Source organism: Pristis pectinata, chromosome 13 (genome assembly GCF_009764475.1).
Source record: "Pristis pectinata isolate sPriPec2 chromosome 13, sPriPec2.1.pri, whole genome shotgun sequence".
NCBI lineage: Eukaryota > Metazoa > Chordata > Chondrichthyes > Rhinopristiformes > Pristidae > Pristis > Pristis pectinata.
In genome coordinates this window covers 925,500-953,380 of record NC_067417.1, presented here as the reverse complement: position 1 = coordinate 953,380, position 27,881 = coordinate 925,500, and the positions used below count along the sequence as shown (strand labels likewise).

Below are 27,881 nucleotides of genomic sequence, written 5' to 3'. Positions count from 1 at the left end.
GTATCCTGTGTTAGGTAAGGAGACCAGAACTATGAACAGTATTCCAGGAGTGGCCTCACAACACCTTGTACAACTATAACAAAACCTCCCTGTTCTTAAACCCCAACCCCTTGGCAATAAAGGCCAACATGCTGTTTGCCTTATTGACTACTTGTTGGACCTGCCTGCTAATGTTTTGTGCAATAGAACGCCTGGATCCCTCTGAGCTTCAGTCTCTCTGCGATAATCCACCTTTTCCCCTTACTGAAGTGCATGAGCTGACACCTCCCCATATGCTGGCCTTCCCCACACGCACTCGCTCCACACCCCACTGCAGAATCATACAGCCCTCACAATGGGAATTCACACCAACCGTCCATGTGTTGATGAGGAAACAGGCAGGAGCTGGATTCAAGGAGATTTATTGAGTCAAACAAGGTCTTCCTGAAGTTTGTCCTGTCTGGACAGTCAGTGGCAGTGCCCCCCACAGACCCCCCCCACCCGGTCATCCGCACTCCCACCCTGAGGGGGGGTGGGGGGAGGGGGAGGAGTGGGATGGGGGGAGTAGGTGGGATGGGTGGGGAGGGGGAGGGGTGGGGTGGGAGTGGGGAGGTGGGGGGAGGGGGTAATGGGGGAGTGGGAGGTGGTAATGGGGGAGGGGGAGTGGGGGGGTAATGGAGGAGGGAGAGTGTACGGAGGGAGGGCTGGCAGTTTGTTCCTGTGCAGGGAGCGTGTGAAAGGCCCATGGGAGGGAGAGGGTCCGGATGAGTCTGCTTCAGGGAGTCAGAAAAGGGAAGCGTCCCCTTTGCACACGGGGAGGGGGTGGGCGTATTTGGGGGAGGGTGGGGCATGGGTTGGAGGAGGCCGTATGTTTGGTGGGGGGGGGGGTTGGAGAGAAGGGAAGGCCGTATTTGCAGGGGGGTGGGGGGGTGTGGAGCTGACTCCAAGTTTGCACCAATCACAGTTATTGACACTGGGGTAAGGTCGCTGTCCCGAACACTGGGACCTGTGGCTACTCCAGGCCCTCGCTGGTGGCTGGACGTGTCCATAAACTCTACACTTCTCTACCGATCCCTACGTGGACAACACGGGACGTCTGCCTCTCCACCAGAGTGTTCCTTCGTGTTTTTGGCCAAGTGTTGCTGCCCTGGGTGATGTCACGGTTTGGTGACTGGTCATTGGCTGTGGTCTGGACCCACTACTTCCCGTTGGGATTTGGGGTCAGAGGTTGTCCGTTCTCCTCCGGAATCTCCTCCTGAGGGTAAACAACGAAACACAACTTCTGTCCGGAAGACGTTGCTGATTCTGTAAAGCGAGAACCGACAGATGTCAGGGAAACCCCAGCAGGACCTTCCTCCTGATTGGACGGGCTCATGGGGGGGGGGGGGGGGGGAGGGATCTGCTCACAGCCCCTGCTGGCCGAGGGTGTCACCTCGGCCTGAACTCGCTCAGTGACCGAGTGTTCCCGCCCCCGAGTGACCAACCATCCAGTGTCAGAGCTGACCAAATTCCCATCTAAGCTTCAGAAAACAGGTTTGTGAGGTGATCTCCCACACTCACAGCCATGCTGACACTGCTGCATCTCCTGTACGCCGGGGATTCGCTTCAGCCCAGTACTTGACCCATACCTGCTTTATCCTGACCTGAGCCTCAATATCCCTCATCATCCAGGGTTCCCTACTTCGCCAGCCTTGCCCTTCACTCTAACAGGAACATGCAGACCTTGAACTCGTTACCTCACTTCTAAGAGTCTCCACATGCCGGGTGTCCCTTTGCCCACAAACAACGTACTCCAATCAACTCTTGCAAGTTCTTGTCTAATACCATCAAAAGTCACCTTGGCCCAAATTAGAACTTTAACCTGTCCCCTTCCATAACTAATTTAAAACTAATAGAACTGTGGTCACTGGTCTCAAAGTGCTCCCCCTCCCCCTCTCCGTGTGACAGGCCCTCCCCCCACCCCCACATCCCAGACGACCCTGTCCCGGGAGCACTGGGTCCAGGGTGAGGATTTATTCCGTCCACTCCCGGATCCTGGGACTTACCGATCACATTGCGGACACACTTTGGCTTGGTGCCCCACCGGGTGCCCAGCAGGTAGACGGGGACCCCGGTCAGGATGATCACCAGGGCCGTCCCACACACCAGGGGCTCCGAGGAGAAGCTGAAGAACAGCAGGAACGCCCAGAATACCAGGTAACCAGCTGGGAACAGGAGATTCACCTGTTGGGAGAGGGGGCAGCGAGGTCAGGTGGGGGGGTCCAGTGGTGGGGCTGAGCCGGGGGGGGTTGGGGGCTGAGCCAGGGTCCAGGAGAGGGGGGGGGTGGGTGGAGGCAGATCCGGGGTCCGGCGGGGGAGGGGGTGGGGAGACAGAGACCAGGATCGGACAGACGAGGGGGGTGGGAGGTGAAGACTGGAGTGTTAGAGCACAGTGTGGGGTGAGGTGGGAATGACTGATCGGAAGCCTGAGGCTGTTTCTCTCCCCACAGTCGCTGCCCGACCTGATGAGTGTTTCTGTTTTTATTTGTGATTTCCAGCATTTGTGGTACTTTGGACAGTGGCAATGTTCCGTTACCACAGCAACACTTCCCAAATGCCCACTCCCTTCAGAGAACTGACAGCAAGGAGCAGGACTGTGGGAGGGGTGTGGGGGGAGAGCGGGGCGGTGGGAGGGGTGTTGGGGGGAGAGCGGGGCGGTGGGAGGGGTGTTGGGGGGAGAGCGGGGCGGTGGGGGGAGGGAGGGGCGGTGGGAGGAGGGAGGGGCGGTGGGGAGGGAGGGGCGGTGGGAGGAGGGAGGGGTGGTGGGGAGGGAGGGGCGGTGGGGGGAGGGAGGGGCGGTGGGGAGGGAGGGACGGACAGTGGGTGAGGTGTAGAGACAGACATGAAATGAGTTTTGATTTAAATGCTGAGATTCGGGGGGAGGGAGAGGAGGGGTGTGAGTGGCAGAGGGGGTGAGTGCTGTGTGTATGAGGGGATGTTCTCGGGGGTGGGAGAGGGGGCTTGGTCTGGGATGGGTGGTGAGGTGGGGGTCTGACCCACCTTGATTGGTCTACAGATGTTGGGTTTCTTCCAGCGGAGAGCCAGCAGTGCGGTGACAGTGACTCCGTAGCACAGGTAGTTGATGAACACCACGTAGTTAATCAGTGTGTAAATGTCAGCAATGATTAACATCAAGAGTGAGGTGACACACTACAGGAGGAAGTGACAGTCAGCAGTACAACTGGATACAGACCTCCCGACTGTGACATCCCACCCCACTGTCACACTCCCCTACCACCCCTCACCGTGACACCGACACACCCCGCGCCCCTCACCGTGACACCGACACACCCCTCACTGTGACACCGACACACCCTGCGCCCCTCACTGTGACACCGACACACCCTGCGCCCCTCACTGTGACACCGACACACCCCGCGCCCCTCACCGTGACACCGACACACCCCTCACCGTGACACCGACACACCCCTCACTGTGACACCGACACACCCTGCGCCCCTCACTGTGACACCGACACACCCTGCGCCCCTCACCGTGACACTGACACACCCCTCGCCCCTGTGACACCGACTCACCCCGCGCCCCTCACTGTGAGACCGACACACCCGCGGCCCTGCCGCCATCTCCCTCAATGTGGTTCCCATGCCCCCGAATCCCTGGTGCTCCTGTGGGTCTGCACTGGGACTTGGAGATGAGGGAGCTGCCCAGAGCTACTGCACTGGGTTCTTGGCTGGCAAAGGTATCCCCGTGTGTTGGGGAGGGGTGGGGGAACGAGGTCGAAGCCTTGGCTGTCCTTACAGAACACAGGAGAGCCGGAATGGGGGTGCACCGTTTCATGTGGATCATCGCCAGCAGACTTGGCAGGTGGCCCTGACGAGCTCCAGCGTAGCACAGTCTGGAAAGGAGGCAGGAGAAAGTGTCAGGTAGGAGAGGGACACGCGCACCTCCCCTCCCTCACCCCCGGACACTCGCACCACCCCTCCCTCACCCCCGGACATCGTAACTCGCACCACCCCTCCCTCACCCCCGGACACTTGCTCCACCCCTCCCACACACAGGCAGCCATGGTCTGGTGCCCCGGACATCGTGACTGGCAGCACCCAAGCTCCGCAACACACTCCACAGATCAGAAAATTCAAGTGTACCTGGACCGAGAAACTGGGCAGTTCACTGTGAGCAACCACAGAAAGAGCACTTGTTGTACCTCCCCTCCCCTCTCACCCCTCCCACCCCTCCCCTCCCCTCCACCTCACCCCTCCCCTTTCTCCCTACCCCTTCCCTTCCCCTGATCTGTCTCACACCAGGCCTTTGGTAGCTGTGGCAGGAGCAGCTCCTGCTGCCTGTCTGGAGGGTGATGAGGGAATCTTCTCCCCCCCCCCCCCCCCCCCCACCCCATTACCCTGCCGTGGGGGGAGGGTTGGGTAAGGCCACGCTGGAACGGTGTGCAGTTCTGATCACACCACAGGGATGGTGCGGGGGGCAGAACGCATTCACCGGGGTGTTCCCTGGAACGGAGGGCTGTAGCTTTTGGGAATGCTGGGACAGGCCAGGATTGTTCTCACTGGAAGGCAGGAGGCTGAGGGGGGACCTCAGAGATGTTTGTGAAGTTTTGAGTGCCAGAGACAGGGCAAACAGAGTCCTTTCCCCAGTCCAGGGGAGTCTAAAACCAGAGGGCACAGGTTAAAGGTGAGAGGGGAATAACTTAGAGGAGACCTGAGGGGTAAGTTTTTCACCCGGGGGGGGGGGAGGTGGAACGAGCTGCCAGAGGAGGTGGTGGAGGTGGGGACAGTTACAACGTCTAAAAGACACTCGGACAGGTCCATGGATGGGAAAGGTTTAGTGGGATAGGGGCCAAATGCAGGAAAATGGGACTGGCTCAGGTAGACACCTTGGTCAGCACGGACACTGCTGTACAACTCTATGATTTATAGAACACTACAGCACAGCACAGGCCCTTCGGCCCACAATGTTGTGCTGTCCAATATAAACCTACTCCACGATCAATCTGACCCTTCCCTCCTATACAGTCCATAACCCTCCATTTTCCTTACATCCATGTGCTTATCTAAGAGTCTCTTAAATGTCCCTGTTGTATCAGCCTCCATCACCACCCTTGACAGTGCATTCCTGGCACCCACCACTCTGTGTTAGAAACCTACCTCTGACATCTCCCCTAAACTTTCCTCCACTCACCTTAAACGGATGTCCTCTGGTATTGGTCATTGCCGCCCTGGGGAAAAGGTGCTGGCTGTCCACTCTGTCTTTGCCCCCCATAATCTTATACACCTCTATCAATTTGCCTTTCATCCTGCGTCACTCCAAAGAGAAAAGCCCCAGCTCACTCAACCTCTCCTCATAAGACATGTTCATGAGAGAAAGGGGGTGGGGGGCATTGGGTGGGTGGTTGGGGGAGTAGTGGGGGAGTAGTGGGGTGGTGGGTGGGGGGAGTAGTGGTCGGGGGGGTGTGGGGGGGTTGGGTGGGTGGGTGGGAGGTGGGGTGGGAGGTAGAGAGCCGGCCTGCTTGTCTGTACCAGCTTGTTGTCTCTAAGTCAGAGGACGGGACCTTGGAGCGACATCAATGCACACGCTCTGTAGGGCTGAGGTCTGGCCATCTGAGGTCGGGAAATTTCTGCATCTTCAAAGTAATGGGGGGGGAGGTTTGTGATAATAAAGTGAATTAGTTTGACACGACTCTAGGCCTGATTATTTAACAGCAGTGTTCTTTTGGGAAGTTGTTACACTGTGTATGTCCTGCCCCTATTTGATTTCCCAAAACACATCACACCACACACGGGGATTAAGTTCCATCTGCCAGAGCTCCACCCAACTTCCCACCTGACCTACACCCTGCTGTGGCCTCAGACTCCCATCCCCGTGAGTCACGTCACCACCAACTCTGGAGTCAGCTACGAGTTTACTGATCATCCCTCTGCCATTCACATCTGAGTTGTTAATGTATGTCACAAACGGTAATGGTCCCAGCACCGATCCCTGTGGTACACCACTGGTCACTGACCCCCTCCTTCATCACCAGCCTCTGCCTCCTATCATCAAACTAATTTGGAATCCAATTAGTTACCACCTCGGATCCTTGTGCCTTCACCTCCTGGATCGGCCGACAACACAGGACCTTGTCAAATAACTCAGTGACGTCCAGGTGGCCAACATCTGCTGCCCGAGCTTCACCAACCTTCTTCATTATCTCCAATCAAGTGAGCCTGCATTTCCTTGGACAAAGCCACACTGACAATCCCTGATCACCCTCCGCCCTTCCAAATGTACATAAATCTGATCCCTTCGGGTTTTCTCTGATAATTCCCCACCACACAAGGCTCACTGTGCTGTAGTTCCCTGGCTAATCCCTGCTGCCTGGAAGGAACGACATTACCTGTCCTCCAGTCTTCTGGCATCTCACCAGTGGCCAATGAAGACGCAAAAATCTCCATCAGTGCCCCAGCAATCTCTTCCCTTGTATCCCATTTGCATCCTGGGATAAATTTCATCTGGTCCTGGGGATTTCTCCACCCTTATGTGTTCCAAGACATCGAACATCCCCACCTCCTGACCTGCTTCAGACTATCCACATCTCCCTCCCTGAACTCACCATCTCCTGCAGCCGCCTTCTTGCTGAATACAGATGAGAAGTATTCATTTGGGACCTCACCCACATCCCTGGCTCCACACTTAGATTAGCCCTTCGATTCCTAAGGAGACCCACCCTTTCCCTGGCTATTCTCTTGCTCCTGAGAATAGAATGACCTGGGATTCCCCTTAATCTTACTAGCTTAATCTTACTAGCTGAGGATATTTCCTGTCCCCTCTGTGCCTTAATTCCTTCCCACACACTTTATTCCTCAAGAGACTCCCTCTACCCCGTCCCTCTAGCCCTCATCCCTCCACACCCCTCCCTCTACCCCCATCCATCTACTCCCCTCCCTCTACCCCCTGTCCCTTTACCCCCCCCGTACTATCATGTGACCTCCTCATCCTTTGCCTGCCACCCTTTACTGGATCATGCTGATATAGAGGGGCCATTCAGCCCATCAGGGCCAATCCCAAGATCTCATTCCCCTCCCTCCCTGCAGTTCTCTCTCCCTCACCCCCACGTGCAGCGGCCCATCAACCTCCCAGCACATCGTTCCCACTCGACTGGAGTAACACGGCAGAGCTGAGCTTGGACAGAGAGGGATCACTGAGTGTCGCTGTACAGGAGAGGGGGAGGGGAAAAGGGGCGAGGGGGAGAGGGGGAGAGGGGAGGGGAGGCGAGGGGGAGAGGGTTGGAGGGGGAGAGGGTGGGAGGGGAGGGGGAGGGTTGGAGGGGTGGGGAGGGGGGAAGGGAGAGGGGGGAAGGGGGGGAAGGGGGGAAGGGAGGGGAGAGGGGGGAAGGGAGAGGGGGAGAGAGGGGGAAGGGGGGAGGGGAGAGGGGGGGAAGGGGAGGGGGGAGGGGAGAGAGGAGGGGGGGAAGGGGAGGGGGGAGGGGAGAGAGGAGGGGGGAGGGGAGGGGAGGGGAGGGGAGAGGGAGAGCCTTCCCCCCTCCTCTCCCCCTCCCCCGTCCCTCCCTATGTTCTCTACGTCTACGTCTTATCTTCAGACAACGGTGGTTGTTGAAGAAGCCCTTGCTCATGTTTCACCTTATGGCTTGCGGAACTGAACTTTAAGAACCATTCCGGAACTGGGAGCTTGGAACTTTGCCACACACACACACACGAAGAGTTTAGTTTTGGGGTTAACGTTCAAGGTTTAACACTTTTGAATTCTAACATACTAACATTTTTACTTTTATTTTACGTATTATCATAAGTAGTGATTAATAAAATCAGGGGGAGGGAGAGGGGACAGGGGAGGGGTGGGGAGGGGGGAGGGGAGAGGGGTGGGGAGAGGGGAGGGGTGGGGAGGGGGGAGGGGAGAGGGGAGAGGGGAGGGGTTGGGAGAGGGGAGGGGTGGGGAGGGGTGGGGAGGGGGGAGGGGAGAGGGGAGGGGTGGGGAGGGGGGAGGAGGGGAGAGGGGAGTGAAGGGGAGGGGAGGGAGAGGGGAGGGGGAGGGAGAGGGGAGGGGGAGGGAGGGGAGAGGGGAGGGCAGAGGGGAGGGGTAGGGGGAGTGGGTGGTGAGGGGAGGGGGGAGGGGTGGTGAGGGGTAGGGGGGGAGGGGGAGGTGGGGCGGGGGGTGCCAGGGAGGGGACAGTTCCGGGGAAGGGGTTCTAGGGATGTTTGAGGATGTTCTGGGGAACCCCTCCCCACGTCTTTACCCAGGGTCCATCTCCCCTGAGGTTGGGTCGGTTCTCACCTGGACGAGGTGAACAGGTAGCCATTAATCCCTCCAAAGGTTGACAGGACCACAGAGAGAGGCATGATCCACGGCACGGACCCCAGCACCTTCTCCCCAAACGTCTGATGGAACAGCAAGAAACAGAGTGCATTTATATAGCGCCTTTCACGGCTGCCCACACACTGATGAGGTTCTCTGTGCAAGTGTTGATGGAAGGAGAAACACTGACCAGAACTCCAGGAGGTGACCCTGACCTACCACGGTGTGACCCTCCCTCAGTACCGCCCCTCCCGCAGTTTCTGAACTCTTGCAATACCTTCCTAATAACTGCTGCACCTTTCTGAGGGACACCTCGCTCCCCCTGCACTCCCCTCATTCTGAGGGACACCTCGCTCCCCCTGCACTCCCCTTCTTCTGAGGGATGCCTCGCTCCCCCGGCACACCCCTCGTTCTGAGGGACACCTCGCTCCCCCTGCATTCCCCTTGTTTACAACCTCTCTGCAGTTTGCAGACTGCCCTTCGGCCCCTCACTGAGGTGCTCGGCTTTCAGTCACACACATTGAACTCCACTTGTTGAGTTTTGACCCACACACTCCACCCACCTACACCCCGTTGTACAGTCCGCATGTCCTCGTCACCAGCTGTTCCACCTGTTCGCCAGGTACATTAACAACATTTAAACAGCACTTGGACAGGTACATGAATAGGAAAGGTTTAGAGGGACATGGGCCAAATGGGACTAGGTTAGATGGAAATCATGGTCAGCATGGACTAGTTGGGCTGAAGGGCCTGTTTCCGTGCTGTACAACTCTATGACACTATTTTAGTGTCATGGACAAACTGGGATCGTTCCCCTCGGTCCCCTCCCCCCAGTCACTGATGTAGCTGGTGACATGAGGGCCAAGAACTGATCCTTGGGGCTTCCACTGAGATATCCATCCAGCAGGAAGAAGCCCCCCCCCCCCCTATTCTGATGTCTGTGACACCCACTCCTCAGTGCAAGCTAACGTCTCCCCTGATACCAGGAGCTATCTAACCCTAACCCTAATGCACCAGCCTCCCTGGGGGCCCCATATCAAATGCCTTCTGGAAGTGCCCATTCACTACATTGACTGGTTCCCCTTTATCGAGCATCCCTGTCACGTCCTCCAAGACCAAGCAGGTTCGTCCAATAAAACTGCATCCCTGGTTTGGGTCTATTGTTTCCCTACGTGATGGGCCTTTCCTTCCTTTACAGACTCCACCTCACCAACAATAGACATTAAACGTCAGGACGACAGGTCCAAATTATAATTTTAAGAATCTTCGAGTTATCTCGAGACTCATCAGGACCACCTGCATCACCCACAATCCCCACCCCACTCCCCGAGCACCACCCCCCAGCCCAATCCACCTGTCCCTCAACACCCCCAGCACCACCCTCCAACACCCCCTTCACCCACCCAGCCACCCCGTCCCCAGCGGGGCAGAAGCCTCACTCACCACAGCCACTGCTCCTGAGTCCAGCAGCTCCTGGGGACTCATGGCCGTGACGTAGGCAACATTGGCGAAGACGTAGACAAAGGTGACGAGTGGGATGGAGATGATGATGGCCCGGGGAATGTTCCTGTGGGGAGACCAAGAGACGTGGTGCACAGTCCCACAGCCCAAGGGAACCATCCTCAGCTGCCCTCCAACCACACCCACGTACACCATCCCCCCGGCCCTACACCCAGCTCTGAGCATCTGGACAGTAAAGAAACCTACATTAGACTATTATTTATTGACTACAGCTCTGCCTTCAATACAATAATTCCAAGCAAGCTTGTCACCAAACTCCGAGACCTGGGACTCAACACCTCCCTCTGTAACTGGATCCTCGACTTTCTGACCAACAGATCGCAATCAGTGAGGATAGGCAGCAATACCTCCAGCATGATTATTCTCAACACTGGTGCCCCACAAGGCTGCGTCCTCAGCCCTCTACTCTACTCCCGATACACTCATGATTTTGTGACCAGATTCTGCTCTAACTCCATCTAGGAGTTTACAGATGATACCACCGTAGTGGGGCAAATCTCAAATAACGATGAGTCGGAGTACAGGAAGGAGATAGAGAGCTTAGTGGAATGGTGTCATGACAACAACCTTTCCCTCAATGTCATCAAAACAAAAGAGCTGGTCATTGACTTCAGGAAAGGGGGTGGTGTACATACACCTGTCTACATCAATGGTGCTGAGGTTGAGAGGGTTGAGAGCTTCAAGTTCCTGGGAGTGAACATCACCAGTGTCCTGGTCCAACAATGTAGATGCTACAGTCAAGAAAACTTACCAGCACCTCTACTTCCTCAGGAGGCTAAAGAAAGTTGGCATGTCCCCTTTGACCCTCACCAACTTTTACAGATGCACCATAGAAAGCATCCTATCTGGCTGCATCATGGCTTGGTATGACAACTGCTCCGCCCAGGACTGCAAGAAACTGCAGAGAGTTGTGGACACAGCTCAGTGCATCACGGACACCAGCCTCCCTCCCATGGACTCTGTCTACACTTCTTGCTGCCTTGGTAAAGCAGCCAACATAATCAAAGACCCCACCCACCCCGGACATTCTCTCTTCTCCCCCCTCCCATCAGGCAGAAGATACAAAAGCCTGAAAGCACATACCACCAGGCTCAAGGACAGCTTCTATCCCGCTGTTATAAGACTGTTGAATGGTTCCCTAGTACGATAAAATAAGTTGGACTCTTGACCTCACAATCTACCTTGTTATGACCTTGCACCTTATTGTCTGCCTGCACTTTCTCTGTAGCTGTGACACTTTATTCTGCATTCTGTTATTGTTTTACCCTGTACTACCTCAATGTACTGTGTAATGAATTGATCTGTATGAACAGTATGCAAGAGAAGTTTTTCACTGTGCCTCAGTATGTGACAATAATAAACAAATTTACCAATTTAGTTTATCACCCAGAAACCTGGGAACTGCAGCCAATCAGCGCACAGCAGGATCCCACAGCACAATCACCACCAGGTTTCCCGTTTTACCTCAGTTAGTTGAGGGATGACTTTATCCCCGGGACACGGAGAGCTGCCTGTCCATGTCCCCTGTCTGTGCTTCCCGGCATCACTTCAACTCCAGTCAGTACGTCTGATCCTCCCTCGGTACAGCCCCTCCCACAGTGTGCCCCTTTTTTTTAATATAAACATTTATTTGCTAAAAGCACTACAAAAGACAACCAGTGTCAATACACGACATCTAATACAGAAAAGAAGAAACTAAGCAACGACATACTGCAGTAGAGAATGCAAACTAATACTAACAAAACACACAAGCGACACTACACACGCTAACGCAACACGCGACACTTCAAATAAGAATCGCATTTGTACCGTCCATGGCACACGCGATCCCGAGGGACCCACCGAGTGCGGAACTCGGCTAGGGTGCCCGCGGATACCGCGTGCTCCCTCTCCAAACACACCGGCGCGCCCACGTAAGCGCGGCAGACAGGCAGGCAGGCAGACCGGCCGGTACCCTCAGCCGCCCGCCGCCGCTTCCCGTGGATGGCCAGCTTGGCCAGGCCCAGCAGGAGACCCACTAGGAGATCCTCTGTGCGCCTCGCCCCGCGCCCCATTGGGTGCCCGTAGACCAACAGCGTCAGGCTGAAGTGCAGCCAGAACTTCAGCAGCAGCCCCCGCAGATACTCGAAGAGGGGCTGCAACCTCTCGCACTCCGTGTACACGTGGTACACTGTCTCCTCCCGGCCGCAGAAGTGACAGGTGGCCGGGGTGTCGGTGAACCGGCTCAAGAATCGGTTGCACGGCACGGCCCGGTGCAACACCCTCCACCCCAGGTCCCCAATGTACAGCGGGAGGACTCCCGTGTAGAGAGACCTCCACCGGGGACCACCCTTACCACCCGCCAACAAGGCAGACCACCACGGCATGTCTGGCCGGCAGACCAGGGCGAGGAAGTGAAAGGTGTGCAGGAGCAGCCTGTACAAGTACCGCCTTGGCACCTCGCGGAACGGCACCGTCGGCATGTCCTCCGTGTGGCTCAGGTTGTGCCGAGCTGCCTCCCGCGAGAGACGCCGGGCCCTGGGCCCGAACAGCAACTCTGGTGGGGCGGGCGCCGGTACGGCCCGGACCCCCCCCCCCGGCGTCAGTACTGCCCCTTTTTTTTGTACAAAACGTTTATTCGGTAAAAACACTACAAAAAACAACCAACAGCAAACACGCTACACCTCATACAGAAAGAAACAACCCGGCCAAAACCAATACCCGCGCAACACTACGCCCGCAACCGCAAAACGCACGACAGTTCATATCAAAACTGCATCCGTCTCGTCCATCACACACGCAATCCCCTGAGGGGCCCATCGAGCACGGAACTCAACCAGGGTGCCCGCGGAGACCGCGTGCTCCCTTCTCCTGACCACTCCTTTTTTGTACAAAATGTTTCTTCGTTAAAAAACACTACAAAAACAACCAACAGCAAACACGCTACATCTAGTACAGAAGACACAACCCGGCCAAAACCAATACCCACGCAACACTACGCCCACTACCGCAACACACAACACTTCATACCAAAATCGCATCTGTCTCGTCCATCGGTATCGCCCCTCCCACAGTGTGACCCTCCCTCAGAGCACCCACCACCACCGCTCCCCCGCGGTGTGGGAATACCGTGGTCTGAACCTCAGCAGAACCTGCAGCCCAACAGCTGGAGATGGGAGTGTAGGTCAGCGTGTGGGGGGATGAACCCCTCCCTGGTCGATCTGTGGAACCTCACCTGCGGGCGTCGACCAGTTCCTCCGTCACATAGTTGAGGAAGTTCCAGCCGCTGTAGGAGAAGGAGCCCTGGAGGAAGGCGAGAGCGATGTGGCCGACGTTGGGGCTGCTGGCACTGGCGAATGCATTGCTGGGCTGCAGGGCTTCATAGTGACCTGCGGAGAGATGCGGTGCAGGTGACAGCGGGAGTGCCGGGAACCGCCTGGCCAGACAGTCTGGGAGCTGGGGGCAGGCCAGTGCCCATCTGGGACCCAGTCACCACCGACAGGAGCCCCTGAGGGTGGCCCGCACCCCCCATCCGGGAGCTGGGGGCTAGGGGCAGGCTGGGACCCCGTCACACAGACAGGAGCAGGGTCTTGTAGCTAAATCCACAGCTGGGACATGGGGTGGTCACTGTGAGGTGGCGGGAGCTCAGGGTCACCCTGTTCCCCTGGGGGTGAAGGGCGAGTTCAGGGAGCCCCCGATGTCAAAGGTCAATAAAGAATCACAGTGAGGTGTCTGGGAGTGACTGGAAATGGGGGTCCTTCGGAGCAGAGAGTGGTCGGGTGCTTAACACAGAAAATAGGTGGTCAGAGAGAGTCCACAGACTGACTCAATTCAGGAAAATCTCAAGTCCTGCTCTAAGTGTTAAGGGCAGGAGGGTCACCAGGGAAAGAGTGGGGCCAGAGATTGGGGGCAGAGGGTGGGGGCCAGAGGGTGGGGGCAGGGTCTGTAACAAACCCAAACGTAGTTACTGAGAAACCCAGAGTGAGGGGAGACCAGTTGGGACAATGAAATCCTAGAAACACACAGGCACAAGAAGGCATCAGGTAAAAAGGTGGATACGTCCCTGGGGCCTGATGAGATGCGTCCCAGAGTACTGCAGGGGGAGGGGGGAGATTTAGGGGCTCTGGCAGAGGTGTTTAAATCTTCATTGGCCACAGGTGAGGTGCCAGATGCCTGGTGAATGTTTTATCTTCATTCAAGAAGGGCAGCAGGGAGAAGTGATGTGATTGTCGGTAAGTTAGTCTAATGTCAGTGGTGGAGAAACAATTGGAAGAAAGCTCTGCTCCACACTTGGACAGATGGGGATCGATCAGGGATCGGTAGCACGGATTTGTTGGTGGGAGATCTGGTCTGACTAATTGAGGTTTTTGAAGAGCTAACTAAATGTTTTGATGAAGGCAGTGTGGTTCAGGTGGCCTTCAGTAAGACAAGGTCCCTCGGAGAACATTGGTCCAAAGGTTAGAGCCCACAGGATTCTCGGCAAGTTGGCAAAATGGATCTAGAACTGGCTTGGTGATCAGAGAGGTGGGGAGCGATGGTGGGGAGCGGACGGTGTGGTTTCACAAGCGGGGGAAGAGGTTTGGAGGGGATCTGAGGCAGGTGGTTGGAACCTAGAACACACTGCTTGGTGGGGGGTGGTGGAGACTCTCAGCCTCACTGAGGGCAGGAGATGGGATGTCACATTACAACTGTGCACGGCGTTGGTGAGTCTGCACAAAGCACAGTTGGAGGAGGTGTAGAAGGTGCGCAAGGATGTTGTTGGGACTGGAGGGCTTGAGTTATGAGGACAGGCTGGGACTGTTTTCCCTGGACCAAAGGAGGCTGAGTGGTGATGTTACAGAGGTTTATAAAGTTATGAGGGGCGTAGATAGGGTGGATGGCCAGAATGTGTTTCCCAGGGTAGGAGTGTGTAAAACCAGAGGGCACAGGTTTAAGGTGAGAGGTTTAAAGGGGATCTGAGGGGTAGTATTCCACACAGAGTGGTTGGTGTCAGGAATGAGCTGCCAGAGGGGGGAGGTGGAGGCAGGAACACCCAGACAGGTACTCGAATGAGCAGGGAAGAAGGATGTGGAATTAATGCAGGTGTGGGATCAGTACAGATAGGCATGAGAGTCAGCATAGACGATGGGCCGAAGGGCTGTTTCTAACCCCTACAACTCGGTGACACACAAATTCCAGCCTCTATATGGACTGGCCCAGGGCTCTGGTGGGATGATCCGCACCAGTCACAGATCCCCCATGTCCATAATGACTCACCGAGGGAGGTGTGACGGTGTGGTGGGGGGAGTGGTGAGGTAATTACTGCCTGTACCCTGACCCAGTATCACTGTCCCCTTCCTCCCCCTCCCTGTACCTCCCCCTGCCCTCCCTCAGTCCCACCACCGACTCCCATTCCCATCCATCCCCATCGGAGCACCCTCATCCTTCTGGTTCCCAAACACCAGCCCCTCCCTGATCTCTAACCCCCTCCCCACTCTAATTCCCTCCCCCTCTGATCTACCCCTCCTCCCCCCCTCCCCCCCTCCTCCCCCTCACCCCCTCCCCTACCTGCTCTCATTCGCCTCCACAATCTAATCCCCCCTCCCCTCCCCATCTCTCTGAACCCCCCTCCCCTCAATCTCTGACCCCCTCCCCTCCCCGACTGTAACCCCTTCCTCTCCCCGACCTCTGTAAACCCTCACCCCTCCCTGACCTCTGTAACCCCCTCCCCTCCCCCATCTCTGTAACCCCCCCAAACTCTGTAAACCCCCTCTCCTCCCCGACCTCTATAACCTACAGCCCCTGACCTCTGTAACCCTCACCCCTCCCTGGCCTCTGTAACCCCTCACACCTCCCCTGACCTCTGTAACCCCCCTCCCCTGACCTCTGTAACCCCTCACACCTCCCCCAACCCTGCTGCCGAGTTTCTGGTGTTACGGACTCAGTGAAAGTCCCTTTAAGATAGAGAGTGTGTGTGTATGTGTGTGTGGGGCGTGCTTACGTCAATAGAAGATAAAGGACGTAATGACGTTGTTGAAGAAGTCAGAAGAAGAAGGAGAGAGAGAGAGAAGGGAGAGAGACACCAGCCTGCTAGTTTTCTCTATCGATGGATGAGAAACAATAACTGTGTTTGCCACTGAAATCCATGTATGGAAGTTGGAAGTAATCCGGTGGAGTTCACTTTGTTGCTGACCTGTAGAAGGAAACAGGTATTTGTGTGTGGACGACCACGGTTCGGATGCTTTTCGGGGTGAGGAAGTCACTACCGAGTAAACACTGAAGTGTCGCTTGGGTTCCATCGTGGAACATTTGGACTTTGTAATTACTCTCTCTCTGTTTCTCTACGTCTACGTCTTATCTTCAGACAACGGTGGTTGTTGAAGAAGCCCTTGCTCATGTTTCACCTTATGGCTTGCAGAACTGAACTTTAAGAACCATTCCGGAACTGGGAGTTTTGAACTTTGTCACACACACACACGAAGAGTTTAGTTTTGGGGTTAACGTTCGAGGTTTAACATTTTTTTTTAAATTCTAACATACTAACATTTTTACTTTTATTTTACGTATTATCATAAGTAGTGATTAATAAAATAGTTTTTAACACTGAATCATGCTCAGTGTGTTTCTTTTGTTGCTGGTTTGTGACACTGGGAACGGGTGCCCTGGACAATTTCCCCACCCCCCCTGAGAACCCGCCCCCCGCTCTGGACTCTCGCGACCTGGTGGGGTGGGGAGGGGTGGTCACCAGCCCTGGTAGGACACCTGTTGCCCACTGAGGCTCTGGGAAGTTCCGTCTCTCCGCAGCGGTGGGGCGGTTACCTCTGCAGATCTGCGCGATCCCAACCGCGATGATGAGTCCAAGAGCAAGGAGCTTCCCCACGGTGAACAGGTCCTGGACCCGGGTCACCCACCGCACACTGATACAGTTCACCCAGGTCAGCAGCACTGAGGAATGGAGCAGACACAGGCCATCAGAGGAGTGATCACACCAATCCACTTACCACAGATGTCTCAGGGACACAGCCCCGGGAGTGTGCGACAGGACGGTGTGGAGGGAGCTTCACCCTGTGTCTGACCCCGGGAGTGTGTGATGGGACGGTGCGGAGGGAGCTTCACTGGGAGCTGCGTCTCGTCCTGAAGGCTTCTGCTCCCTGCCACCTCTCACTACGAAGGGAAGCTCACACTTGGTCAGCTATCACTCTTTGCTCTCCCGTCACACACTCCCGGGGTCAGACACAGGGTGAAGCTCCCTCCACACCATCCTGTCACACACTCCCGGGGTCAGACACAGGGTGAAGCTCCCTCCACACCATCCTGTCACACACTCCCGGGGTCAGACACAGGGTGAAGCTCCCTCCACTGCATCCTGTCACACACTCCCGGGGTCAGACACAGGGTGAAGCTCCTGCTACACCGTCCCATCACACATCCCCAGGATCAGACACAGTGAAGGTCCCTCCACACCGTCCTGTCACACACTCCCGGGGTCAGACACAGGGTGAAGCTCCCTCCACACCATCTCTCCAAGCTGGAGACCGGGACGAATCCCGGCAAACGTCAAGTATTCCCAAAATCCCCGCAACTCTCCTCCTCCTCCTTGACCAATTCCCAGCTCTGGCACAAGGCTGCCTCCCAGTCTGTGACCTCCTGGAGGTTCAGCTGGGAATGGTGCTGGACACAACGGTTGGTTTGGAGACTTCAGAGTGGCCCACATTGTCTGGAGTTACGTACACACAGACAGACCTTCCTCAACCAGCTGGGCTGTTGCAATGATCCTGCTCACCTTTCCCACCAAAATTCTGGATGAAGAACGGAATTTGAATTGACCGCTGGGATCTGAATGTGCCCCTGGATGACCCAACTGCTGCTCCCCTCAGAACCCTGGCAGTGGGCTTCCTGCCCTCCCCCCACCGTTAACCTTTAGCTCACACTCACGGAGGCACAGCGCGGCCAGGAGTCTCGAGGCAATGTAAGGAGGCACACACGCAGGAAAGACAGGCTGCAGCACGTAACTGGAGAAGGTCAGGGCCATCACTGCCTGTGTGGTGGGGTAGATCACCAGCAGAGCACTCCACAGCACCAGGAACCTGTGCAGGAGAGGGAGGTGAGGAATGTTGTAGGAGCGACACTGTCCGCATGGGACCCGACCCCTGCACCAGGAGCGACGCTGATGTTTGTGTGGGACGTGTGCACATGGTTCTGTTTTGGGATCAACCACCATCTCTGGGACAGTCCCACCCAAGTCCACCTGTGGCCCAGACTGCCACCATTGCTCCCATGGGTGCGGGACAGAGGTTGTGGGTGTGAACATTGCAGACAAGGCCGGCGTTTATTGCCGATCCCTAACCGGCCCGTCCGGGTGGTGTGAGCCGCCTCATGGAACCGGTGCAGGACCCACATCTCAGTCCCGGGATTAGCCCCAGTGTGACGATGTAATTCCAAACCCCAACTGCTGCCCGTGGTGGATGAGTGACTGCACTGAATGTTCACAGCAGTTCGTTGGGGGGGAGCATGGAACAGGCCCTTAGGCCCAACGTCTCCATGCTGCCCATCAGATACCCACCGACACTGATCCTCTTCCTCTGGCCATTCAAGTGTTGGTCTCACTACTTCCTAACGTTGTGAGAGACCCTGGCTCTACCCACCGACCCCCACCGACCCAACTACCCCCCCCCACCCCCCCCCCCAACCCCCCCACCCCCACCCCTCCTCTCCACCACCACCCATCACCCCTACCCCCAACTACCCCCCCCACTGCCCCAACCCCCACCACCTCCACCAACCTAACCACCCACCCCTCACCCCACCACCCCAACCCCCACCCCTCCCCTCTACCACAACCCACCACCCACCACCCCCACCCCCCAACCCCCATCACCCATCCACCCCCCACCACCCACACCCCTACCCCACCACCTGCACCGCCCCCACCCCCTCTCCCCAACCCCCATCACCCACACCCACCCCTCCTCTCCACCACCACCTATTACCCCTACCCCCAACTACCCCCACCCCCACTGCCCCAACCCCCACCACCCACCACCCCCACCCCCCACCACCTACACCCCTACCCCACCACGTGCACCTCCCCCACCCCCCACCCCAACCCCCATCAGCCACACCCACCCCTCCTCTCCACCACCACCTATTACCCCTACCCCCAACTACCCCCACCCCCACTGCCCCAACCCCCACCACCCACCACCCCCACCCCCCACCACCAACCACCCCCACCCCCCACCACCTACACCCCTACCCCACCACGTGCACCTCCCCCACCCCCCACCCCAACCCCCATCAGCCACACCCACCCCCCACCCTTTTTCAAACCCCTCTAAGGCTCCCCCATGACAGGATGGGTGTGGAGATGTTTCCACTAGTGGGAGAGAATTGAACGGGGGGGGGGGGGTGGTGGGGGAATCTCTGGATTTCTTTGCCCAAGAGGGTTGTGGTGGCCGGATCACTGGGGGTATTTAATGAGGAGGGAGATTTGGGAATTGAGGGTAATGAGGAACTGGCCCAGGAGTTGAGGTGTTGGGGGGAACAGCCATGCTCACTGGAATGGTGGAGAAGGATTGAGGGGCTGAATGGCCTGCAATCTGATGTAAGGAGGTGACCATGGGAACCATGTGGGGAGGGGAACGGTGGGCGGAACCAGGACTGGGGGGGAAGAACCGGTGGAACCGGGCAGGGGAGGGGATTAGGAGGCCGGTGGGGGGCAGGGGAGGGGTTTGGGGGGCCGGTGGGGGGCGGGGGAGGGGATTGGGGGGCCGGTGGGGGGCGGGGAGGGGATTGGGGGGCCGGTGGGGAGTGGGGAAGGGGACAGAAATGGGTGGGGGGGTCAGAGGTGGATTGGAGGTAGAGAGAGAGGGTGGGCTTCAGGGAGGTGGGGCGTGAGGGGGAGGGGAGGTGGGTGTGAGGGTGGGGTGTCTGGGGGTGGGGAGAGGGGTGAGGGGGTGGGGATTGGTGTGAGGTGTGGGGGTTGGGGTGTGGGGGGTAGAGGGGTTGTGGTGTGATGGGTTGGGATGAGGTGTGGGTGGTGGGATGTGAGGGGGTGGGGTGTCAGGGTGTGGGGGTTGGTGTGAGGTGTGGGGGTGGAGTGTGGGGCATGGGGTGTGTTAGGGCTGGGGTGTGGGGTATGAGGACGGAGTGGGGGTGGCCATCATTCAGGAGGTCCACAACTGCTCACGGTGATGACACCAGAGTGAGGAGCGTGAGGCCACTCGGCCCCTCACCCCTGCTCTACCATTTTACCTCGATCAATCCCGCGATCCCCAGATACCCGACGTCCCCTCACCCAACATGCCGTGCCCCATCCTACCCAGGTAAGCCCCCGAACACCTCCTTCACGTAGGCGTAGTCGCCGCCGGACTTGGGGATGGTGACTCCAAGCTCAGCGTAGCAGAGGGAGCCGATGGCAGTGACGAGACCAGCCAGTGTCCACACAACCAGGGCCAGACCCACACTGCCCACCTGCTCCAGAACCCCCTTCGGTGAGATGAAGATCCCTGATCCAATGATGTTCCCTGTGGAAGGAAACAGCTGGACATCACAAGGTGCTGGGACCCTCACACCCCGTCACCCCCTGCCCCATCACGCCCCACCCCGTGTCCCCCACCTCGTCACCCTCCCACTCTATCACCCCCCACCAAGTGTCCCCCCACCTCGTCACCCCACCCACCTGGTCTCCCCCCACCCTCTCCCTCACACCCTGTCTCCCCCCACACTGCATCCCCTCATCCCCCTCCCACCTCGTCCCCTCTGCACCCTCACATCCCGTCCCCTCTTCCCCTCCCACCCCGTCCCCGCTCCCCCTCCCACCCCGTCCCCTCTCCCCCTCCCACCCCGTGGTGCCCAACAACTGGAGATCCACCCTCATCCCCTCCCTACACTGGTCCCGCCCCCAGCCTTGTCCTATTGGTCTGTGCAATGACACTCATCCTCCGCTGCCCACCATTGGCTGTTACCCTCAGTCACTGCGGCCGCACTGTGTCCGGTGAGTGACCGCGCCGTGTCCGGTGAGTGACCGTGCCGTGTCCGGGGCAGTGACTGCTCCGTGTCCAGGCAGTGACCGCGCCGTGTCCGGGGAGTGACCGCACCATATCCAGGGAGTGACCGCTCCGTCCAACCTCAGCCAGCTGGCAGTGAAGCCAGTGATAGTGATGTGGAGCCCTCAGTGTTCGGGGTGTCCGGCCCGAGGCCGCACTCTCCCCAGAGGCTGTGGTGGGATGGCCCGTCCCATGGGGTCAGTCCGTGCTAGGCCGGCCAGGGGTGTGGGCCGACCCAGTGGCCGGGTCCTGGGCCGGGGATGAGGGCTGACCCAGTGATCGGGCCCTGGGCTGGGGGTGACCCTGGGCCGGGGGTGAGGGCCAACCCAGTGACCGGCCCCTGGGCCTGGGGCGAGGGTCGACCCAGTGAACAGGCCCTGGGTCGGGGGTGAGGGCCGAGCCCAGTGACCGGGCCCTGGACCAGGGGTGAGGGCCGAGCCCAGTGACCGGGCCCTGGACCAGGGGTGAGGGCCGAGCCCAGTGACCGGGCCCTGGGCCAGTGGTGAGGGCCAAGCCCAGTGACTGGGCCCTGGACCAGGGGTGAGGGCTGAGCCCAGTGACCGGGCCCTGGGCTGGGGGTGAGGGCCGACCCAATGACTGGGCCCTGGGCTGGGGGTGAAGGCTGACCAGGCCTCAGCCTCTCCTGAACCCATTAAGTGGGAGGGAGCCAGGTTGCTGGGAGATGCGGGGGAATGGCTGCGAGTGTAGAAGTGAAGCGGATGGCTCTGCATACAGATGGGGAGCGACACTGGCACAGACTCCGGAAACTGTGACAAACACCCCTCTGGCAGGGAAAGTTAACCCCGACACCACCAGCCCAAACACAAACTACACTGTCACTGCCCTTCCAAGCCCTTTAGCGCAGCCAATGAGGAGAAAGGAGGCCATTCAGTCCATCCCTGCTGTCAACATGGGACAGGATGAGGCCATTCGGCCCCTTGAGTCTGTTCCAATGTAACCTGACTCCTCCCCCACATCCCAGATTATCTTTGATTATTGAAAATTGATCCAACTCTGATATAAAAATCGTGGGTTGTCCTGGCCCGACTTGCCCCAAACTCCATCCCCACTAGAAACATTTCTGCAACAGCGTGGGTCAACTTCCCGGACTTTGGCCAGCTCTAACCAGCAGGGGTGGTCCCCCAGCCCATCCCACGTGGTGAAAGGGGTCACATTTGCCAGCATTAAAATGTACTTTTTGTGTGGTCCAGGAGGTCCGAGCCAGCGGGATCCTGGGAGAGCTGACAAAGTGACTCCAAGATTAGCTTTGTAAAAGGAAGCAGAGGTGCGGGGGGGTTGGTTTCTGGTGGAGCCTGTGCCCTGTGGTGTACCACAGCCAGCGGTGCTGGGACCCTTGCTGCTTGTGATATTTATTAACCCCTTGGATGTGAATGTCAGAGGCGTGCTGAGTGGGTCTGATGATGTCGTGGTGATGCGGAGGGTGAGAATGGTGTCCATGGCTGCAGCAGGAAGGGATCAGAGGGAAGTGGGCAGAGCAATGCAGATGGAATTTAATCCTGATGTGTGAGGTGATGCATTTTGGGAAGTCAGATAGGGGCAGGACATCTTCAGTAAATGGTGATGAACAGAGGGAGTCACAGAGTGACACAGCACAGCCCTTCTGCCCAACTGGTCCGTGCCGACCAGGATTCCCATCTGTACCAGTCCCATGTGCCTGCGTTTGGCCCATATCCCTCTAAATCTTTCCTATCCATGGACCTGTGCAATTAAATGTTGTTAATGTACCTGCCTCAACCACTTCCTCTGGCAGCTCGTTCCTTATACTAATCACTCTCTGGGTGAAAATGTTGCCCCTCAGGTTTCTAGTAAATCTCTCCACTCTCACCTTAAACCTGTGCCCTCTAGTTCTTGATTCCCCAACCCTGGGAGAAAGACTCTGCACATTCACCCTGTCTGTGCCCCTCATGATTTTATGCACCCCTGTTAGGTCACTCCTTATTCTCCAACACTCCAATGAACGAAGTCCCGACCTACTCAACCTCTCTCTATAACTCAGTCCCTTGAGTCCCGGCAACATCCTCGTAAATCTCCTCTGCACTCTGTCCAGCTCACTGGCATCTTTCCTACAGCAGGACGACCAAAACTGAACACAATATTCTAAATGTGGCCTCACCAACATCTTATACAACTGCAACATAACATCCCAACTTCTATACTCAATGCCCTGACCGATGAAGGCCAGTGAGCCAAGACTCTTCTTCGCCACCCTGTCTACCTGTGATGCCACTCTCAGGGAACCACGTACTTGTACTCCTATGTCCCTCTGTTGTACAACACTCCCCAGGGCCCTACGATTCACTGTGGAAGTCCTACCCTCATTTGTCTTCGCAAAATGCAACACCTCGCACTTATCTGAATTAATCTCCATTTGTTATTCCTTGGATATAGATGACAAACAGCAATGGACCCAGCACCAAGCCCTGGGGAACACCACTAGTCATGGGTCTCCAGTCTAAGAAACAACCCTCCACCATCACTCTCTGCTTCCTACCAAGCCAATTGTGTATCCAATTAACCAGCTCTCCCTGGATCCCATGCGATCTAATCTTCCAGAGCAGCCTGCCATGCAGAACTTTATCAAAGGCTTTGCTGAAGTCCATACAGACCACGTTTAACAGTCTGCCCTCACTGACCTTCTTGGTTACTTCTTCAAAAAAACTCATTCAAATTCGTAAGACACCATCCGGGCTGTGCCAACTTTTCACAGCTACCATCAGGCAGGAGGTACAGAAGCCTGACATCGCACACCACCAGGTTCAGGAACAGTTACTTCCCTTCAACCATTCAGTTCTTGAACCAACTCAACTTTGACTTTCATCTCCCACACCCAAAGGCATGTTGACTATCCCTAATCAATCCCTGTCTTTCCAAATGCATGTAAATCTTATCCCTCAGAATCCCCTCTAGTAACTTACCCACCACAGATGTTAGGCTCACTGGTCTATAGTTCCCAGGTTTTTCTTTGCAGCCCTTCTTAAATAAAGGCACAACATTCGCCACCCTCCAGTCTTCTGGCATTTCACCGGTCACTAACAATAATCCATCTATCTCAGCCAGGGCTCCCGCAATTTCTTCTCTACCTTCCCACAGGGTTCTTGGATACACCTGATCAGGCCCTGGGGATTTGTCTACCTTCATATGTTTTAAGACATCCAGCACCTCCTCAGCTGTATTGTGGACATCCCTATTAACTATCTCAAGGTCCGAAGTCCTCATGTCTTCCTCCACAGTAAAAAGGAGAAATACTCATTGAAGACTTCGTCCATCTCCTGCAGCTCCACACAGAGATGTCCCCTTTGGTCCTTGAGGGGTCTTATTCTCTCTCTAGTTACTCTTTTTCCTTTCATACACATTTTCCTCAATCTTCTCTGCCTGAGCTAACTCATGCTCCCTTTTTGCCCTCCTGATTTCCTTCTTGAGTACACTCCTGCATCTCCTGTACTGCTCTGGGGATTCACTTGATCCCAGTACCTGTACCTGACCCATGTCTCCTTTTTCCTGACCAGAGCCTCAATATCCCTCATCGTCCAGGGTTCCCTACTCCTGCCAGCCTTGTCCTTCACTTGAACAGGAACATACAGACCTTGAACTCTCGATATCTTGCTTTTAAAACTCTCCCATTGCCAGAAGTCCCTTCGTCCGCAAACAACCAACTTGGGCATGTTCCTGTCTGATACTGTCAAAATTTCCCTTGCCCCAACTTAGAACTTTAGGAATGTTAGAAGGAGCTTGGGGTCCAAGTCCATAGCTCCCTGAAAGTGGCAACACAGGTAGATAGGTGGTGAACAAGGCATATGACATGCTTGGCTTCACAGTTTGGGTCATTGAATATAAAAGTTGGGACGTTTTGTTACAACTTTACAAAACACTGGTTATGTCGCACTTAGAGTATTGTGTGCAGTTCTGGTCGCCCCACTGCAGAAGATTCACCGGGATCTTGCTGGGATTGGAACAGTTCAGTTAGAAGGAGAGACTGGTTTATTTTCCCTGGAGCAGAGGAGGCTGAGGGCTGACCTGATGGAGGCATGTTAATGTATGAGGGTGGCAGGCAGGTGAGATGGTAAGAATCTTTTTCCCTTGGTGAGACAAGAGGGCACAAGTACCAGATGAGAGGGGATCTGAGGGGGAACCTTTCACACAGAGGTTGGAATCTGGAACACACTGCCTGAGGGTGGGGCATAGACTCTACTGAGGGTGGGGACAGAGAGTCTCACACTGCCTGAGGGTGGGGCACAGACTCTCCTGAGGGTTGGGGGCAGTCTCACACTGCCTGAGGGTGGGGGCACAGACTCTCCTGAGGGTGGGGCAGAGACACTCCTGAGGGTGGGGGCACAGACTCTCCTGAGGGTGGGGGCAGACAGAAGCACTGGAAGCACCAAGGCAGAGAAGGCTACGGGCCAAATGTGGGTGAATGAGATGAGTGGGTTGGGTTCAACAGCCGGCATGGACACAATGGGACGAAGGGCCTGTTTCTGTGTGTACAACACGCCAGACTGTGCCATTCACTTGATCCCCTACATCCCCCTGTGACTCCAGCCACACTGCTTGGCTTTGTGTCACCAGCAAACATGGACACATGACCCGTGATCCCATCACCTGTCAGTTGTGAACACACATCACAGGTCGTGTATCTCTCCTTCTAACTGAACAGTTGGTGTTGCACACCACATGCCCCCTCCCCTCTCCTGCCCACTCCCCCTCACCTCCAAATCCCCCTCCCCACCCTGCTCAGTCCTCCACCCCTTCCCCTCCCCCTCCACTCCCCTCCCCACCCACACACACTCCCCGCCCCACCCTCTCCCCCTCCCACCTCACTGGGTGGGGGGGGGGGGGGGGGAAGGAGACCTGTGGGTGTGTCAGGTACAGGAGACCTGCAGCCTTAGGAAACAAAGGATCCAAGGGGCAGAGTGAAATTGATTCAGACGCCCGTCTCACCTCACCTGCTGCCCCAGTGCCCTTGCGGCCATGAATGAGCTCCAGCTCCACACACTATATGTATTATGGACTTTCTCTCATGTCTTCTGAAAGTCCCTATCAACAACATCCATGGACACTCCCTGCCCACCACCTGAACCAGCTAAACATTCAACCAGGCTTTTTAGGAAGTGTCCTTTACAAACACGTTCTCTCTGATCAGCTGAAAATTTCAAGCAGTTCAGTCACTTGGAGCTTAACTACAGACTCTAGGAACTTCTGACAGCAGATACAGGATGTGTTGGATTACACTGACTTGCTCAGTTTGCTCATGTACTTAAACTGGGCTGAATTCACGATTTTCCAAAGTTCCAAAAGAACTTTGCAAGGTTTCAGTTCAGGCACAGACAGAGTTCCCATCGGTTCCTTTAAACCCCTGGTGGGGAAACCATCTGTTCCTGGGCTGTGTAACTCTTCACTGCTGCTAGTTCCTTCATTGCTGTTAATGTGCTGACACTAATTGTTCTTCCCACATTTCCTTTCTGTCACCTCTTGCTCTTCATCTCACCTCCCACAGTCACCGCGACTTCCACAAAGTTTTACCTTCAGCCTTTGACTTTCAGTTTAGTGGCGTTTTTCCTGGCTGATTCTGTCCCAGTCCCGTGTCCCAGTGGTGTCAACTGTCTGACCCCGGGAGTGTGTGACGGGACGGTGCACAGGGAGCTTCACCCTGTGTCTGACCCCGGGAGTGCGTGACGGGACGGTGCGGAGGGAGCCTCACCCTGTGTCTGACCCCGGGACGGATTGGTGTGAGCCGGATTTGTGCCCAGCTCAGTGCCGGAATGTCTGGCCCGCGTCCGATGGCCCGGATTTGTTGGAAGACAATTCACAATACAACCGGCTCACTCTTAACACCGCAGCCCTCCCCGTCTGCCATCCCTTCCCTCTGGGACCTCCCGACCTGTCCCGGGGTGAGTTCAGGCACCGGGACCTTGTCCCTGGATGTCCCGGTCCTGCAGCGCTGCCCGGAGGCGGTGACTGAGGAACTTGTCCCGCGCTTCCCCCGTCACAGCTCGGTCCCGGTGGGAAGGAGGTGAGTGAGGGGAAGGGAGGGGATGGTGGGGGAGGAGGGTGAGGAGGGTTGAGGGGAAGGGAGGGGGAGGGTTGAGGGGAAGGGAGGGGATGGTGGGGGAGGAGGGTGAGGAGGGTTGAGGGGAAGGGAGGGGGAGGGTCGAGGGGAAGGGAGGGGGAGGGTTGAGGGGAAGGGAGGGGATGGTTGAGGGGAAGGGAGGGGGAGGGTTGAGGGGAAGGGAGGGGATGGTGGGGGAGGAGGGTGAGGGGAAGTGTCACCGAACCCCAGAGCCCGAGGAAGCTGCTCCCCCCGCACGGATCCAAGTTTGGCGCGGGCGGGGGGCAGCCGAGGGTCCGCACTCACCCACGATGATGGCACAGGCGCTGGTGAGGCCGATCTCCTTCTTCAGCGCCACTCTCTCGGGGATGTCGGCGGCGCCCGTCCCGGCCGGCGGCATTCTGCTGCCCGTTCCCACGCCCTGTGGCTCCGCCTCAGCGCAGCGCCCGGGGCCGGAGCTGGAGCGGCGCCAACTCTCCGTGTCCCTGCGTCCCACGGGCACGGGACCCGCTCAGACGGGGCTGCCCCCTCCCCTCCGAACACCGCCCCTTCCACGGTGTGACCCTCCCTCAGTACTGCCCCCCCCCACAGTGTGACCCTCAGTACCGCCCCTCCCACAGTGTGACCCTCAGTACCGCCCCTCCCACGGTGTGACCCTCCCTCAGTACTCCCCCCCCCACAGTGTGACCCTCAGTACCGCCCCTCCCACAGTGTGACCCTCCCTCGGTACCGCCCCTCCCACAGTGTGACCCTCCCTTGGTACTGCCCCTCCCACAGTGTGACCCTCAGTACCGCCCCTCCCACAGTGTGACCCTCAGTACCGTCCCTCCCACAGTGTGACCCTCCCTCAGTACTGTCCCCCCCACAGTGTGACCCTCAGTACCGTCCCTCCCACAGTGTGACCCTCCCTCAGTACTGCCCCCCCACAGTGTGACGCTCAGTACCACCCCTCCCACAGTGTGACCCTCCCTGGTCCCCTCTCTGGGCACCGAGTGGGGGGGGGGGGG

The 27,881-nt window shown here is 57.1% G+C and overlaps 1 protein-coding gene across 2 annotated transcripts; it reads right to left on the bottom strand.

The window, feature by feature from the left end:
- Nucleotides 1–370: 370 nt before the first annotated feature.
- On the bottom strand, nt 371–27,406 carry slc7a10a (solute carrier family 7 member 10a). Of its 2 annotated transcripts, XM_052028104.1 has the most exons (11): nt 27,181–27,406; nt 20,084–20,288; nt 17,698–17,849; nt 16,582–16,707; nt 13,019–13,172; nt 9,727–9,850; nt 8,263–8,366; nt 3,778–3,874; nt 3,019–3,168; nt 2,025–2,202; nt 375–1,284 (listed from the first exon to the last, which is right to left on the bottom strand). In XM_052028104.1, exons 1-11 carry the CDS (start codon nt 27,272–27,274, stop codon nt 1,178–1,180), a joined length of 1,491 nt encoding a protein of 496 aa, XP_051884064.1. In that variant the 5' UTR covers nt 27,275–27,406; the 3' UTR covers nt 375–1,177. The 2 variants fall into 2 exon arrangements, with proteins under 2 accessions (XP_051884065.1, XP_051884064.1); XM_052028105.1 differs by lacking the exons at nt 17,698–17,849; nt 20,084–20,288 and having other exon boundaries at nt 371–1,284.
- Between the last annotated feature and the right edge of the window lie 475 nt (nt 27,407–27,881).

Coding starts and splice junctions, on each gene's coding strand:
- slc7a10a (XM_052028104.1), bottom strand. CDS start 27,274: ATGCCGCCGGCCGGGACGGGCGCCGCCGACATCCCCGAGAGAGTGGCG. Junction 20,289..27,180: donor CGCCTGTGCCATCATCGTGG/GTGAGTGCGGAC, acceptor TTCCTTCCACAG/GGAACATCATTGGATCAGGG. Junction 9,851..13,018: donor GAACTGGTCGACGCCCGCAG/GTGAGGTTCCAC, acceptor GTCTCCCCACAG/GAACATTCCCCGGGCCATCA.